Source organism: Pelecanus crispus, chromosome 8 (assembly GCF_030463565.1).
Source record: "Pelecanus crispus isolate bPelCri1 chromosome 8, bPelCri1.pri, whole genome shotgun sequence".
Lineage (NCBI taxonomy): Eukaryota > Metazoa > Chordata > Aves > Pelecaniformes > Pelecanidae > Pelecanus > Pelecanus crispus.
In genome coordinates this window covers 12,344,839-12,359,771 of record NC_134650.1, presented here as the reverse complement: position 1 = coordinate 12,359,771, position 14,933 = coordinate 12,344,839, and the positions used below count along the sequence as shown (strand labels likewise).

Sequence of the window (14,933 nt, the reverse complement as noted above, 5' to 3'; positions counted from 1 at the left end):
CCTCACGAGCTCCAACCTGCACCCCGGAGCTGAGCCCACCCGTGGTGAGGTGGGGGTGTCTCCCCTGTGGCGAGAGCCCCTTGTTTAAATGCAGCTGGTGCTCTTGTTTGGGGGATGTTGACATAAAGCAGCTTTGCAGAGCACCATGCTTTAAACATCTGTGTGCAGAGCTGGCACTTAACCTTGGCATTGTGTTCTCTTTTGTTCTTTCTCATACATGCAGCACGTATCTGTAAATTCATTTGGGGGGTTAAGCCTGGTGACACTGGCAAGAACCATGTTCTTAGGTCTTTGCAGTTGTTCAAAAGCAAGAAGTGGTCCTCACCATTGCCCTCCCTGTGTGCTCACTCAGCCATGAGGTCTGGTTTTTGGCCACCTCACACTTGTGCGTTGTTCTCGGCTTTTCAGCATCCTTTCGTCAGCAAGGTGACCAGCAACCGGGCCCTGCGTGAGCTGGTGGCTGAGGCCAAGGCTGAGGTGATGGAAGAGATAGAGGACAGTCGGGACGAAGCGGAAGAAGATGATTCATCGGAGTCTGCCTCGGTGAGCACTCCTGTCCCGGCACTGGCAAGTTTGCTGGTGCGGCTGTGATGGGGGAAAGAGCCTGGCAACTTTTCTTGGCTCCAAAAGGCTGCTTCATGGCGATTCTGGGCCCCAACAGGTGGAGGGGGAAGCGGTTGCTTGGGCAGGGAAGGACTGTTTTTCGGTGGCTGTCAAGGGCACGGAGAAGCAGTGATGCTGGTGGGTGGCCCAGCCGCCTGCTCACAGGAGGGGCTTACAAAAAGTTTTTCTTAAAAAAAAAAAAAAAGTGAAAAATAGGCCCTGGTACAGGCTCAGAAGCTGGAGTGGAAGCAACACCAGCAGCATGGGGTGCAGCAGTGAGGCACCACCAGCCCTAGGAGGGAGCCAGGCAAACCTGCCCCGAGCTGGGCTCTTTGAAGGGGACAGCATGGGGCTGCCTGGGCAGCTTTGGTGGGGGAGATGCCCCGACCTCCCTCATCTGTGGAAAAGGACAGTGATTAATCCATGATGGAGTTAGCCACGGGAAAAGGGGTTCAATATGCAAACTCCTAGGCTACCTCTTAAGAATTTGCAGGTCCTGGAGCTGTTTTCTTCCAGTACTGACTGTATCCACAGCCCTTGGGACCACACACCTGGAGAAAGATGGGCGGATGTCCTAAAAGGGAACATTTCCTCCCAGTAACTCTTTAGTTGTGGGTGACTTTGCTCTGAAGCGTGGGGACTTGCAGCTCTTGCAGTTGTGTTAAAGCAGTGGTGCAAAACCCAACACCTCTTCACTGTCTTTCCAGCCCCCCGGTAAGCACAAGCGGGACCCCTCTGAGGCGAGTCAGCTGAGTTTTGATGGGGAGAAGCCTCCTGACTCTTCCTTGCCCAAGGCAGTGAACGGGGCTGTGGGGACTGGCAAGGAGACCACAGATGGACAAAGCGATCGAGTCTCAGATGAAGGGATAAGTAGTGACAGTGACAAACAGAGCAACCACTCCACAAAACCCCTTGCCAGCTCTGCCTCCTCTGGCCCAGAGGATGGGAGAGCCACCGCGGGCACCCAGGGCAAGCCAGACATCATCTCGCAGCCCGGACAGCTGGGTAACTCACCGGGGGGGAACAAGCAGCCTGCGCCAGGCGGCAAGGAGCGGAAGAGCTTTGGGGAGCGACCAGAGAGCAGCTACCTGGAGAACTTCACGGAGGAGAAGCTTGCCAACGGGAGCTTGGATCCCCCAGCACTGTTCCCTGGCAGCCGGTCCAAAGGGGATTCAGATTCTGGCAGCACTTCAGCCTCCGAAAGCATGGACCTCACCATCTCCCTGTCTGCTGACCTGTCCCTCAACAGAGAGAGTGGCTCCATCTCCCTGAAGGTGAGAGTGGTGGGCAGAGAGTGTGGAGAAGGAAGAGCAGCAAACTCCTATTAAGAAGTGCTGAGGTTTTTTTTCCTTTTTTAGCCAAGTCCCTGAAATTCAGATCCTTTCTTTGAGAGGCTGTGCACATGCATGCATCAGCCATAGCCCCTTAAAATCCTTCCTGAGAACACAGCGTGCTGTACTCTGGATGGGGTTGATCTTTGAGTATAGGAGGAGAAAGTGAGTTGCACCTAGTCTGCCCTGTGCCTGAAGGTGGGGAGCAGAGGCTGGATGAAGACAGAGGGTCCGTGAATCTTGCTTTAGCAAGATGCTAAAGACCACCCAGGTGCCACTCCAGTGCTGTTTGGTGAGGTAGCTGGAAAGGCTGGCCATGGCACTTGCGATGTGAGCTTCCAGGCTTGGAGCTCTGCAAATAAATACAGAGCCAGCAAGGAGGGAGGAAGCCCATCTCCAGGCAAAGCCTCTGATGGTTTGTATTCCCTGTCTGTGGGACACCTGTCCCAGCTGGGCTCAGGGCAGCACAGCACACGGTGCTGGGTTAAGCTGTGCCATGGGGACATGGCATGTCCTCAAGTGAAGGAGAAGCTCTTGGTGGAGCTGCTGCAAATACATGTGTCCTCTGCTGTCCCAGGCCACTGGAATCTAATGGAAGTCTGATGTTTTGTAGCTATTTTGGGTCCCTGAGAAGTGTGGAGTAACCGTGCCACTCGCCTGACTTGTGCGGTTGTACACAGTCAGAGCAGGGACAAGTACGAAACCTAAAATGTGTTTTCCTAAACTTTATCCGTTGTCCATCACTCTGCTGCTTTCCTAGAACACCTAGCCCAAGGAGAAAGCTTATTTGGGTGGTGCCTCTCTCAATTTTTCCAACCTGCCATACATCTGGTCTGGCTTGTGTCAGCAGTGGCTTGCACAAAGACCTCCCAGGCTTCTTGGCTTTTGCTAAGGCTTTCTGGAGGCTGGGAATGCTTATGAGCCAGTGCTGGCCAGGTCAGCATGGCTTAGAGGAAGAGGCAAAATAACCGGAATGATATTTGCTGAGCTTCAGAAGAAGACATGTGTGTGTCTTGAGGGGGCAGAGTGATGTGTTGCACAAGATCTTTATCCAGTTGCCTGCATGAGTGATAGCTTCCCAGCACAGAAATGTGCCCGAAAACTATTCTCGGCAAAACTTTCCTCCCCTCCTGTCTCCTGCTGTGAGCATGAGAGCCAGCATCCCCCGCAGGAGCCTGCAATCAGTGTAGATCCCTAATGAGGGAAGTGTGATGCTCTTGCATAGCAATGTACCCCTCCTCACTGCTTTTCCTATGACACCTGGTCTCCTTGAGGCTAGCCAAAGATGAATATGATGCCACATGTGTAATTGCTCTCCCCAGTTGGTCCCCTAGAAGGGGAAAGGAGCTTTTCGGGTTTTACAGGGAGTAAGTCTCAAAGAGATGATCATGTTGGATCACAGTTTGAATGGCCCCAGCCAGAGGCAATGCTCAGAACAAACTAAATGGCATCTCTCCAAGCAAGGCGTTCCAGCAGAGCTGTTCTCCAGGAGTGATGCTGCTGGAGGGCCCTGGGACAGATGCCCTGCTGACGCTTCTGCTTTGCACAATGAGCTGGGAGTGTGTGTGGGGGGGTACCAGGCTGTGCTGCTCCCTCCTCACCCAGGCTCCTTGCCCAGCCTTAGCGTCATGGGGTTAAACTCCCCTGCTCTGCCCTTGCTTGTGTTCCTGGTGTTGCTGGATTGCATGCACAGGGTGCCAGGCAGGTTGCAGCAAAAGAAGGGGCACCAAAGAGTTAAACCATTCCTGGTTGTAAACATTAACTATTACATGCTTTTTGTCACAGGCTAAACTGCAAAGTTAAGGTGACTCTTTTATTACTAGACTCTGTCCAGTTGTTTATAGTTTAGTCAAAAAAAAAAGTATTGGCAAAAAGTATCCAGGTCTTTTCTCTTTTTTCAGAAAGGTTAGGGATAAGAAATCTACAGGTGAGTTTGGGAGTTTCTCTGGCTCCTCCATTGCAGCAAGCTCTCCAGCGGCTTGCTTTGGGCCTTGCGGGCTCATGTGAAGCTCTTCTGCCATCTTTTATATCTGTAATGGTCATCACAGTAAGAGCAAGAAGACTTCAGGGAGCCTTTGCTCATTCCACCACTGTGCTTTCCTTGTAGGACTGCATGATTCAAGTTGTTCATATCTTTTTTTTTTCCCCCCAAGAAACTGAGTCCCTGGATGCAGTCCTTCAGCGAGGCTTGCACTGCTGACGCTGCAGAGGGATGCTGACCTGCTGTGGCACTGCTGGGAGAGGACGTGGTGCTCCTGGCACTTGTCCCTATCTATGCTAATGAAAGTGAACCAGGGCTGTGCTTTGTGGAGGTCACTGTAAGGGGCTCAGAGCTGGTTGTGATTAGCAAAGTGCTGTAATGAGGGCCAGAGGGACACGAGAAGTGAGCCTTGGGGCAGGGCTGGCTTGTTTCCTTCCCCGTGGCTCCATCCATAATCGCAGCCTGATGCGGGGGCCTTGCTGGCCTCGCACCTGCAGGCGTGCGGGGGGTGCCTGTGGGTCGGATGGCCCAGCAGCTTTAAAACACTGCAAGCTTCACGTTGTGTGGATTCCTTGGCACTGCAGTTCAGCAGGGTTCCAGCATCCCCCATCAGGCTTTGCTTTAGTTGGACATGGAGAGTAAGGGTCTTCAAGGTGGTAGGTTGTCTCTCCTCCAGGTCAGGTTTCTGCAGGGTGGAAATCACACTGTACTGCAGCGTGGTAGCAAAGGCTGCGTGGCTTGAATGGCAGCTCCAAATCTGCCAGTGATAAATTGTTTTGTTTTATTTTTCCCTCGGTGTGGTTTCCTTGCTTATGTTCTTCATTAACAACAGCATCAAAATTGCTCTGAGGCTTCCAGCTGCAGCACCCCATGCAGCAAGCCGGGGAGCTGCTTCATGGCCGCCTCCTTTCCTCTCCTGCCGAACTCAGGATTCCCGGATGCACAAGAAGACACTGAAACGCACCCGCAAGTTTGTGGTGGATGGAGTAGAGGTGAGCGTCACCACCTCAAAGATCATCAGTGAGGATGAAAAGAAGGATGAAGAGATGAGATTTCTCAGGCAAGTGGGTCGCGGATGGAGGGAGGGCAGGGCACCCAGCTGGGGCAGGGTTTTCTTCTCTGCAAGCAAATCCAGGAGTGACCTAAAGTCCTCTCATTTTCTGTCTCGGTCCCACTTGGATAGGACAACTGTCCAGTGTGGGCATCACTTCTTTTGGCCTTTCCTTGGCTGACAGAGGGCTTGCTGTACTGCGTAAGCTGAGCTCTGTTTGCATGCAGGGGAACAAGGGATGCATCTCAGGGATAAGATGCAGCAAGGCTGTGAAAAGGAAAGCTTGTGCTGTGGCTGGCTCTGTCCTCTGGGGATGACTGAACGTGTCTGCAGGGCTGTAGATGTGCTGGCTCAGTGGAAATAAGCACAGAAATCTTTTCAAGATGCTCCTCTTCCTTTTGTCCTTATATCTCCTCAGACTTCATTAACAGAAAGGCCAAGGGAATTGTAAACTCCTTGAGCATCACTTAATATTCAGGGGTGTATCCTCTCTGCTTAAGCCTGTATGACTCCTTTGCAGATCTTATAATTTTCAAACCTCCATGACCTATTCTCAGGGAGGGAAACTGCTGTTTCTAGCTTTGATACTATCAGTAGCAGCACTGAAATGAAAAGGCCCATAAAATAATTAAAATACAAATTGTTTTGCTTGATGCCCTGTTCTAGACTCTCTTGTGCTGCTCTGAGGAACTCCCTGAGAATATAATCTGTCCCAAGGACCTTGTGTCCCTGTGGCAGCCCTATTTGTAGGCCCTAATATCAGATATGTGCAGAAGCTCATTAGCTACTCAGTTTCATGTGAGAAGTGCATATAACCCCAATATAACATGGGCAGCACATGTACTAGCGTACAGGGAATTTGCAGCCACAGAGGCTTTTTCCTGGTCCTCTCAGGTGTGGTGGCATCCCTGAAAAGAGGCTCCTTTTTAATTTTTAAATAGTGCCTGCTCCATCTGGGAGGTGGGAGAAGGGACGGAGAGGCTTGGGTTGGAAAGCATCAAGTCCCTGAACACCTTTTGGGAGAATTTGGTTATTCCCTTGGGACTAGCTAATAGACACAATCAACTCTCCTGGCATCTTGATTTGCACTTAAGGGGCTTGTTTCTTGCATTTTGGAACACACCAAGGTATTGATCTGAAGGCTAGCTTAGAAGAGAGCACATCATATTGGGCCAGTTGATATAATGGGGCTCGAGTTGGTTTTGAAAGAAGAAAGCGTTCCAAAGTGCTTTTCCCAGGAGGGCCCCCAGAGAGGGTTGTACTCGGTGTGTAAGGCTAATGCACAGCAGCGGAGGTCACAGTGGGGACCCTGCACGGGGAAACTGCTGCTGCTGGTCCTTTTGCATGGTACATCAGTGATTTCCAGCTCGGTCGGGCACAAACATGGCAAATGGGCTCAAACGCAACCATCTGAGCAGAGGCTTCCTTTTACTGGATGAGAAGCTGGATGAGGGGAGTGATGCAGTGTCATGGTACATAAGTCAGAATTTGGGAAAAGTGCCCTTTCTACCACCAGGGCATGAGCAGGAAGGGATGCGGAGCGCCAGGGCCCGGCCAGGGCAGCACCAGCTTGGTCTGAGGTGTGTTTTGAAGACCAGTGTGCGCTAGCCAAGCTGGCAGAACGGGTATTTTGGGTGATGACTGGGAGAGCGTTGCCTGCAGCATCACCTTAGAAACTTTGACAGGGCTTGTTTGAGAAGCTGTGAATGCTAATAGGCCTTACTTGTGAAAACTGACAGTTTGCCAACAGTTAGCGTAAATTAGCATCCTGCTTCCTCGCAGTGCTTCGGTCACAGAGCCCGAGAGCGCATCAGTCAGTTGGCATTTACCTCCTGCCTGTGCTCGGAGCACATGGCAGGGTGCTACGGGACGGCTGTGTGGCTTTCATTCCCTGCTGAAATGATCTGGTTGTTGATGCTGCCATCTCTGCTCAGGCACGTGGCCCTGAACTCGTCTGACTCTCCATTTCTCTCTCCCCCTCCATTCTAACCCTCTGCAGGCGCCAGGAATTGCGGGAGCTGCGTCTCCTTCAGAAGGAGGAGCACCGAAACCAGGCCCAGCTCAACAGCAAACACCAGCTGCAGCTGGAGCAAATGCTCAGGCGCTTCGAGCAAGAAATGGTGGTACGTGAGCAGGGAAGGGGAAGCTCCTGGTACGTGCTGGTTTGACTTCCCCCCTGCAGATGCCCTGCAGACCCTCGCGCAGGGTGATGCTCTCTGGGTTGCAGCAGTCCTGGGGCATCATGTCTGGAGGGAGCAGGACCACAGAGGAACGAACCCCTTTGGGATTTGAGGGATGGGATGTGTTTGTGGAGGACAGAGCCTTTTGTGGGCATTAAGCACATGCAGCCTGCAGCTTGGGAGGCACTGACTGCCGTTGCCTGACCTGGTGTAGCAGGGGAAGGGTTGCTCTGGATTTTCCCTCTTCAACGATCTTTTCTTGTATGTCTGTTCATGGCTACTGTGAGAAACAGTTTATAGGGCTGTTGTATTTCAAAGGAAAAAAAGCCCTTTAAATAAGAAGGCAGTGTGGACAGAATGTGAGAGCAGGAAAACTAACAAGTTTGAGTATAAATTGAATAAAGAGAAGCTAGGCTTACATACCTAGTCCCTCTGTGGGCAGCTTATGTTGAAGTAAAAATAATTTTGTAGGTAAGTCCCGTTAAAGCTTTCGCGAGCCATCTTTTAAATACCCCTTTATTAATTCACCTAGTATGTGCGCCTGGTAACCCCATCCCCTTGCGGCAGGCTGGGAGCCATCACTTATTTGTGTGTTCTGTTATATTTCTACAGTCTTGACATGCCACGGCTGTGAATTCCCATCTTAGCAAGTCACTTCTCATTTGTGAGATTTATTCACCGTGCAGTACAATGTGCAAAGGCCCCCAAACCTGCTTCCTTTGCCCTTCCCCTGGGGCAGTTTGCAAGCTGCTCCCATTGATACCCATGTGCTCCTTCCCCCTTGCTCGCAGGGAGGGAGAGATCGGACACAAGGGTGCTATTGGAGCACAGTGCCTTCAAACTTGGAAGTCCTGGTCTGCGGAGAAAGAACTGTTATGTTTGAGCTTCACTGCCTGCTAATACTTGCCCAGGGCCATGGGTCCCAGGGGGATGCTGTAGATCAGGATGTAAGCAAGGAGAAACAGTTGAAGTGCTCTAGGACAAATTAAAAAATGCTTTGGGCTCATGCTAGAGCTGACTCTGCCATGTGAGCTTCATGGGGCATTATTTGGAAATTTCTTTCCTCTGTGTTTAGTAAAGAGGCTCAATTCATGCAAGGACAATCCCCATCCTTTTTTTTTTCTTCTTCTTTTTTTTCTTCTTTTTTTTTTTTCTTTTTTTTTTCCCTTCTTTTTTTTTTTCTTTTAAATTTTTGGAAGGAAACAATGCACAGAGGAGGCTGAGGTTGACCTCTGTTCCCTTCCCATACAGACAAAGAAGAAGTTCTATGACACAGAACTGGAAAACCTCGAACGGCAGCAGAAGCAGCAGATTGAGAAGATGGAACAAGATCACTCGCTGCACCGGCGGGAGGAGGCCAAGCGCATTCGCCTGGAGCAGGAGCGGGACCATGTCAAATTCCTGGAGCAGCTGAAGCAGATGAAGAAGGAGGTGAAAATGAGGATAGGGTGGAGGAAAGCTCGTTTCCTGCATCTGTTTCTTCCAGGAAAACTTCAGCATTTCTCCATAGCAGAACTTGAGAGGGAAGCAGTTGTTGGTGTTTTAGCAGGAAGTTCTTGCTCTTCTTTGGTATATTTGGGTGTTTCCTGAGGTCCAGTCTGTTTAGCAATATTAGGTGGGGTTGTTCTTGGCCTAAAGTTACCTGTTGATAAATCTCATTTCACTCCCCAAAGGTCAAGAATGAGGTTGAGAAGCTGCCACGGCAACAGCGCAAAGGGAACATGAAGGTGAAGATGGATGACTTCGCCCAGAAAAAACAAACCATGGTAGGGCTGAGAGAAGATTGCCACAAATCCAGGGTTGGGAAATGCATAGACAGAAGCATCCTTCCTCCTTGAGGGATTGGCAGTTTCTAAAATACTACCAGATGCTTTTCAAGTTGAAGCAGAAGGAGGGCTCATGGTAGTACTGCTGTTTTCTTCCAGGAACAGGAGTTTTTGGCCAAGCAGAAGGAGGACCTGGAGCTAGCCATGAAGAATATAACCGCCCAGAACAAAAAAGAGATCTGTGACAAGGAACGCGAGTGCCTGAACAAAAAGCAGCAGCTCATGAGAGGTGGGTGGTAAAGGCTGAAAAGGAGGAAGGCAAATGCTGTAACGATGGGTTTATCCAACACTGGCTCTTCCCACGCAACAGATGCTGTGACGGAGTTGCAAGCTGGTAGGATAGGATTTAGAAAAAACAGTCTTTCCAGATCCTGTCTAAATGTTTAACAATAATAATACTTAGTGCTCTAATCTTCAAAGCGCTTTACAAATACGAACCAATTAGGCTTCATAATTGCAAGAAATGATTCTCTGATATGGTTTGCAACCAATTTCTCTTGGAAAACAGGAAGTGAACGATCACCCTCCACATCTGCTGTACTGCTCCCGCGTGTAGCGATTGCTTGTGCTTGGGATGCTGAGTGCGATCAAGCTGGGGGGCCAGGGTGGGTTGTCTCCTGACCCTTCTCCCTTCCTCAGACCGGGAGGCGTGCATCTGGGATCTCGAAGAGCATCAGCAACAGGAGAAACACCAGCTTGTCAAGCAGCAGCTAAAGGACCAGTATTTCCTCCAGAGGCACGAGTTGCTCCGGAAGCATGAGAAGGTGAAGAGTTAGCACCTTCCTACACCGGTGCTGGGTGCTGGTCGGCCGGGTGGCTGGGTTTCCCCAAAAGGGATGTTTCCCTTCCAGGCTGCAAGTGGGGGGTGGAGGGTGGGTTAGGAGTTAAGGGATTTGGTCATTATTAGTAAAAAGGGACCAGAATAACACTTGGATCATCCTGCTTGCTTGGGATGTACATTCTGTGCTGCATGCATTTAACATACAAGAAGCAGTTGTGAATTTTGGGGGCTTTTCTGGAAATCTGTCACTGTCCGGTATGTGGGATAGTGGATCCCCAGAGCAGTGAGTGAAGACTGGCACATCTCACGATCATTTCTGCTTCCTTCCAACCCCCTTTTCTGCTTTCACAGCATGTTCAGTAGCTGCTCTCACTTCTTTTTCCCCTTGGAGTTGTCTGTCACCAGCCACCTCTGTGCAACTCCCAAGTCTGCTCTCCAGCTCTCTTTGGTCTCCTCAGCGCTTTCTTGTTGGCCTGAGGTGTCTCTCCTCCTCTGATACCTGTCCCTCTGCCATTGCAGGAAAGGGAGCAAATGCAGCGATACAACCAGCGCATGTTAGAGCAGCTGAAAATTCGGCAGCAGCAGGAGAAAGCCCGGCTCCCCAAAATCCAGCGGAGCGAAGGGAAGACACGCATGGCCATGTACAAGAAGAGCCTTCACATCCACTCCAGCGGGACTGCATCCGAGCAGCGGGAGAAAATAAAACAGGTCAGGTCCTGCAAAGGGCACCAGGGCTGAGGCTTGGCTTGGGGGTGAAGTACTTTGCTGGCCTACTGGCAGAAGGGAAGTCGGAAAAAAGCAAGTGATCCCGAATTTCTAACCCATGGCAGGGAGTCAGAGGTCTTTGCTTTTGTGGCACCAAGTGTGGTTTTCAGCGCTGCTTCCACCATGACTAGGGCTGGGAAGCATCCTCAGGGCTCTGTTAACCAGCTTCGGAGAGCAGAGCAATGCTGCCTACATAGGCACCTGCTTTTCTCTCTTCCAGTTTGCTCAGCAGGAAGAGAAGAGGCAAAAAGCAGAGCGGCTGCACCAGCAGCAGAAGCATGAGACGCAGATGAAGGACATGCAGGCCCAGTGCACGAGCAACATGAACGAGCTCCAGCAGCTGCAGGTACCCATCCCTCATGTCTCAGCCTCTTGGAGCTGCCTGTGCACTGTTTCTGCTCCAGCACAAGGAGCATGTCGTAAGAATTGGCTGCAGAGGAGTGTCAGTGAGCTAGAACTGATGTCCCCCTGCTCTGCCTTGAGAGGTTTTTGTGGCCATGTCTAAACATGCCCTGGAGCTCAGAGCTCTGAATGCCTCTGGCAGATGCAAGTCCTGTTCGACCACAGGATTTACAGTCCCAGCTGCTTAATGGGCATTCTGTTTTGTGATCTGTGTTTAGAATGAAAAGTGTCACCTCTTAATTGAGCATGAAACCCAGAAGCTCAAGTCCCTGGATGAGAACCACAACCAGCACATGAAGGAGTGGCGGGACAAGCTGAGGCCACGGAAGAAGGTAGTTCCTCCTTGGCAAGAGCAGGGTGTCCTGCTTGGCTGGTTGGAGGGGACACTGTCCATAGCTACAGTACAATCTCAAATACATCTCTGTGTATTTGTGCGTGTTTCCTTCTGCTTAAGGCCCTGGAAGACGAGCTGAACCAGAAGAAGCGTGAGCAGGAGATGTTCTTCAAGCTGAGTGAGGAGGCAGATGGACAGACTCCGGCATCCCCAACCAAGCACGCCAAGTTTGTCCTCTTCAGCTCCGCAGAGAGCTCATAACACCTCGCGGCTGGCAGGCCACCAGCTGGTACTTGCTGTGTCCTCCTGGGCTGCAGGTGGGCAACCTGGACTTGGAAGACCCTCTCGGCAGCCTCTTCTCACAACAGCACCCTCCTGTCCCCTTGGTCTGTCTGGGATAAATGTGGCCTCTGTACTACACTGGAGGATGCTGACTGGAAGTTTTGGTGGCTTTTCCGGGAACTGGCCTGCTCAGCACAGCTCCACATTGGGAAGCCGGGCAGGACCCTTCTTGCGATCGTACTTACACTGTTAGCTGGATGCGTCGCCTCTCGTGAGCCTGGTGCTCACCGAGCTTGTCAACTTAGACTGAAGCAATAACTGCTCTGAACAGGGAAAAACAGGCAGTGGCTCCTGCCTCCTGCACAGGGGTTACCAGCCTCTCTCTCCACTGTGGCTGCTCCTCCTCACGGTCCTCTGTAAGGACTAGTCTGGGGCAGAGCAGCTTTGGCATTGTCTTAGGCTAACCTTGGCCTTGTGGCCCCCCAACACTTGCCTTAGATTTATTTCTATTTACTGTGGCCTTTTCTTGCTCAAGGGAGACAGTGATTTGGCTTGTTTTTGCCTCTGAGGAGGAAGGGTTGCGTTTCTTCTTTCCTCTTCCTCCCTATACAGACTATGCAGAAAGGGGACCGGCTGGATGCCCTTCCAAAGATGCTTCTGCTTCTTCATTTGCTGTGATTGCTGGCACCACAGTCCCTCTGGCACCTAGCTAACACTGTCTTATCAGAGACTGGACTATGGCGTAATTAAACTGTTCAGCTGGCTGCAGGCTTTTGTCTCTTAAAGAAGTGTATGTGCAGAGGGGGAGGTTTGTAACAGTGCTCCGTCCTGTGGTGAAACAGTGAGGTATTGGTCACGGTCATGTGCCTTATGGTCAGGACAAGTGAGGGGCAGAAGGGTATTATTGCCAGAACTCTCATGATCACACATGTGCTTGAGAGTTTTGTTTTGGTTTTTTTAAGTGCTATATATGTGTTGGCCATGTGGGTCAGCCAGCCTGGCCACTCTGCAGCGAGGGTTGTAGGCTGCAAAGCATCATTTGGAAGGAATAAGGGAGTCTTGAAACAAGGGATGCTAGGGAAGAGGAGATGCGGAGACAGGTCACGGTGGCTTGTTACTCTCAGCATCACTTTTTCCGCGGATGTGTCATCTCCTTATGATGTGCCACGGTTTCTTGGATGATTCTCCTGGCTTTCAGCTTGGGCTCGTGCTGCAGAGTGGCAGAGCAGCGGCAGGTCCAGCCCTCTGTTCCTTCTGCTCCATGGTGATGTGTCTGGCTTGGGCTGCCTTCCTCCACCTGCACAAGGCAGTCCTTGGCTGAGCTGCTGGGTAGGACCCAGAGCACAGACCTGGGTAGGGCGACAGAGACCTCACTGGGCAGCACCTTCCTCTTTACACAACCAAAAGGTGTAAGGTAGCACTTAAGTTTTTCTCTCTGTTGATCTCTGGACAACGTTGTTTGTTTTAGGCCTGCTTCTCGAGCAAGAAAAAACCACTGCTTAAGAAAAAAAAAAAAGTTGTTATTTTAAAGTCTCGTGTTGATTTAGAAACATACTGGCATTTCAGGAAAAGGTGGTATGTGATGTGCTACACTTCTAGGTACCTAGGTGAAGGAGCCAGCCCCCAGGTCTTTAACACCTTTTTTATCTGAGGTGTGCATTTACATTTACTACCCATTTAGAGTTCATAACACATATTTATAAGCTTCCTGCAAACTAGCAAGACTACATCTATTTGGGCCATTCCAAGTTTCTTCTGAATCCACTCCATTGATGTCTTTATTAACGAATATAGCCTAGATGGAGATCTTAAGGGCAGCAGACTGCATAGCAGCTTTTCAGTAACTAGCCTGTCCTCCTAGGAAGTCCGCCTGTCCCATCTCCAAAAGCATTGACTGTGCCTTTCAGGTATGATAGCACCAGGTTGGGTGCTGATGTAAAATGAATGAATGCAGGGGGTTGTTCCTGAGCAATGTGCTGGTTTGAGCCTTTTAATTGCATTAGAATGTGTGCTGGCAGCCCCAGCGTTTTTGTTCCTGGTCCCACTGGGGTCAGGCTGGACGTATTCTATAAAATGGTTGTTGTCACAGAAATCAGTACCCGGTGCCTGTCCTTCCACGTGTTACACGTGACTTGCAGAAGGATGTCCTGCAGCACACTGTTTGTAACATACCTCCTCCAGCTGAAGGGCATTGCTGCCTCTGACTGCCACCTTGGCACCAGCTCTCCCTGGATATTGTGCAGCCATGAGGAAGGAGACTATTTCTGGGGACTTTTAAAGAGCTGATGTGATGCCCTTATGGGTAAATCAGTTGTCCCTTTCTCCAGTCCAGCTTATTTGCAGTCTGGAGCTAGCAACAGTTTTGATTTTGCTAATTAGAGGGAGGGAATGGTTTTGTCCCCTGCCCTTTCCCTACTCTCTGTTCCCTCTCCGGGTGTGTGGGGGCTCTAGTACTATGTCCCTCTCCTAGAAGAGGGCAGGAGAGCACATCTTCTGATTTTCATGTTTACAGGGTGGTTATATTTTTTTTCCCCTTTCAAAAGAGGATGTTTTTGTTGTTTCCTGTTCAGAAGGAACCACGAATAAACCCAGCTTGGTTTTGAGGGGGGATGGGACACCATTTTTTAAAATGGAGCTTTACAAAATATTAAAAAAAACGTTTTATACAAAGTGTCTTCAGTGGGGTCACCACTGTGATGTAAAGACCTTTGTAATAAAGTTAACAGACTGAGAAACCTGGGCATGTGTCTGATTTCCTGCATCATCACCTGGTGGGTCCTCAGAGCAGCTTTGTTTCTAGTCTGCGTTTTGCTGACTTACAGAAACTTCCAGAGCCAGTTCTGGCATGTGAACCTTGCAAGGCTGAACTTCCAGTTCTTTAAAATAGAGCTAGTTGCTTCAGAAGCACTTCTGCTGCATGCCGCGGCTCAGCGGCAATAACATCTTTGCTAAGAAGGTGAAACTCTGGTAGATGGAAGTGCAGCAGCAGTTGTGTCGATGGCTTCGTTGTGTGTTAAAATAAGTGCTTGGCTGACCCTGCTTGGTGAAGAGGAGTATTGCATCCTGTCGTCTGAAGAGAGCAAACCATGTATGCATGGCTTTTTCTTCCTTTTTTATCAGCTTGTCTGGCCGTAACAGAAGATACCACTCAAACGCCTCGGCTCCCTTGCTTTTTTGGGACAAGGTCCTAGAGATGCCCCCTGTCTCCCCTCTGCCCTCAGCTGAGGAGCGCTTGGATCCTAGAAATGCATTATGAGGCCAAGATACAGATCACATCTTCCCCTGTCAGTGCAGAGGGAGACCTCTGCTTGCTCCCCCGGGCTGCTCAGAAAAGCTCTCACTACCTCTGTAACCAACCACAGGGCCTGTGTGGTCTTCATTTTGTGCTTGGAGTCTT

General features: G+C 50.4%; 1 protein-coding gene across 1 annotated transcript in view; it reads left to right on the top strand.

Moving 5' to 3' along the window:
- The window catches only part of STK10 (serine/threonine kinase 10), a 52,027-nt gene extending 37,831 nt beyond the window's left edge, over positions 1 to 14,196 (top strand). The window contains exons 8-19 of the mRNA XM_075715141.1: positions 409 to 543; positions 1,311 to 1,877; positions 4,845 to 4,975; positions 6,966 to 7,089; positions 8,398 to 8,577; positions 8,820 to 8,912; positions 9,072 to 9,201; positions 9,612 to 9,736; positions 10,273 to 10,461; positions 10,739 to 10,864; positions 11,139 to 11,252; positions 11,375 to 14,196. Of these exons, the coding sequence (XP_075571256.1) occupies positions 409 to 543; positions 1,311 to 1,877; positions 4,845 to 4,975; positions 6,966 to 7,089; positions 8,398 to 8,577; positions 8,820 to 8,912; positions 9,072 to 9,201; positions 9,612 to 9,736; positions 10,273 to 10,461; positions 10,739 to 10,864; positions 11,139 to 11,252; positions 11,375 to 11,515 (2,055 nt within the window). The 3' untranslated portion in view covers positions 11,516 to 14,196. The remainder of the gene's footprint in view (positions 1 to 408; positions 544 to 1,310; positions 1,878 to 4,844; positions 4,976 to 6,965; positions 7,090 to 8,397; positions 8,578 to 8,819; positions 8,913 to 9,071; positions 9,202 to 9,611; positions 9,737 to 10,272; positions 10,462 to 10,738; positions 10,865 to 11,138; positions 11,253 to 11,374) is intronic.
- The last annotated feature ends 737 nt before the right edge of the window (positions 14,197 to 14,933 follow it).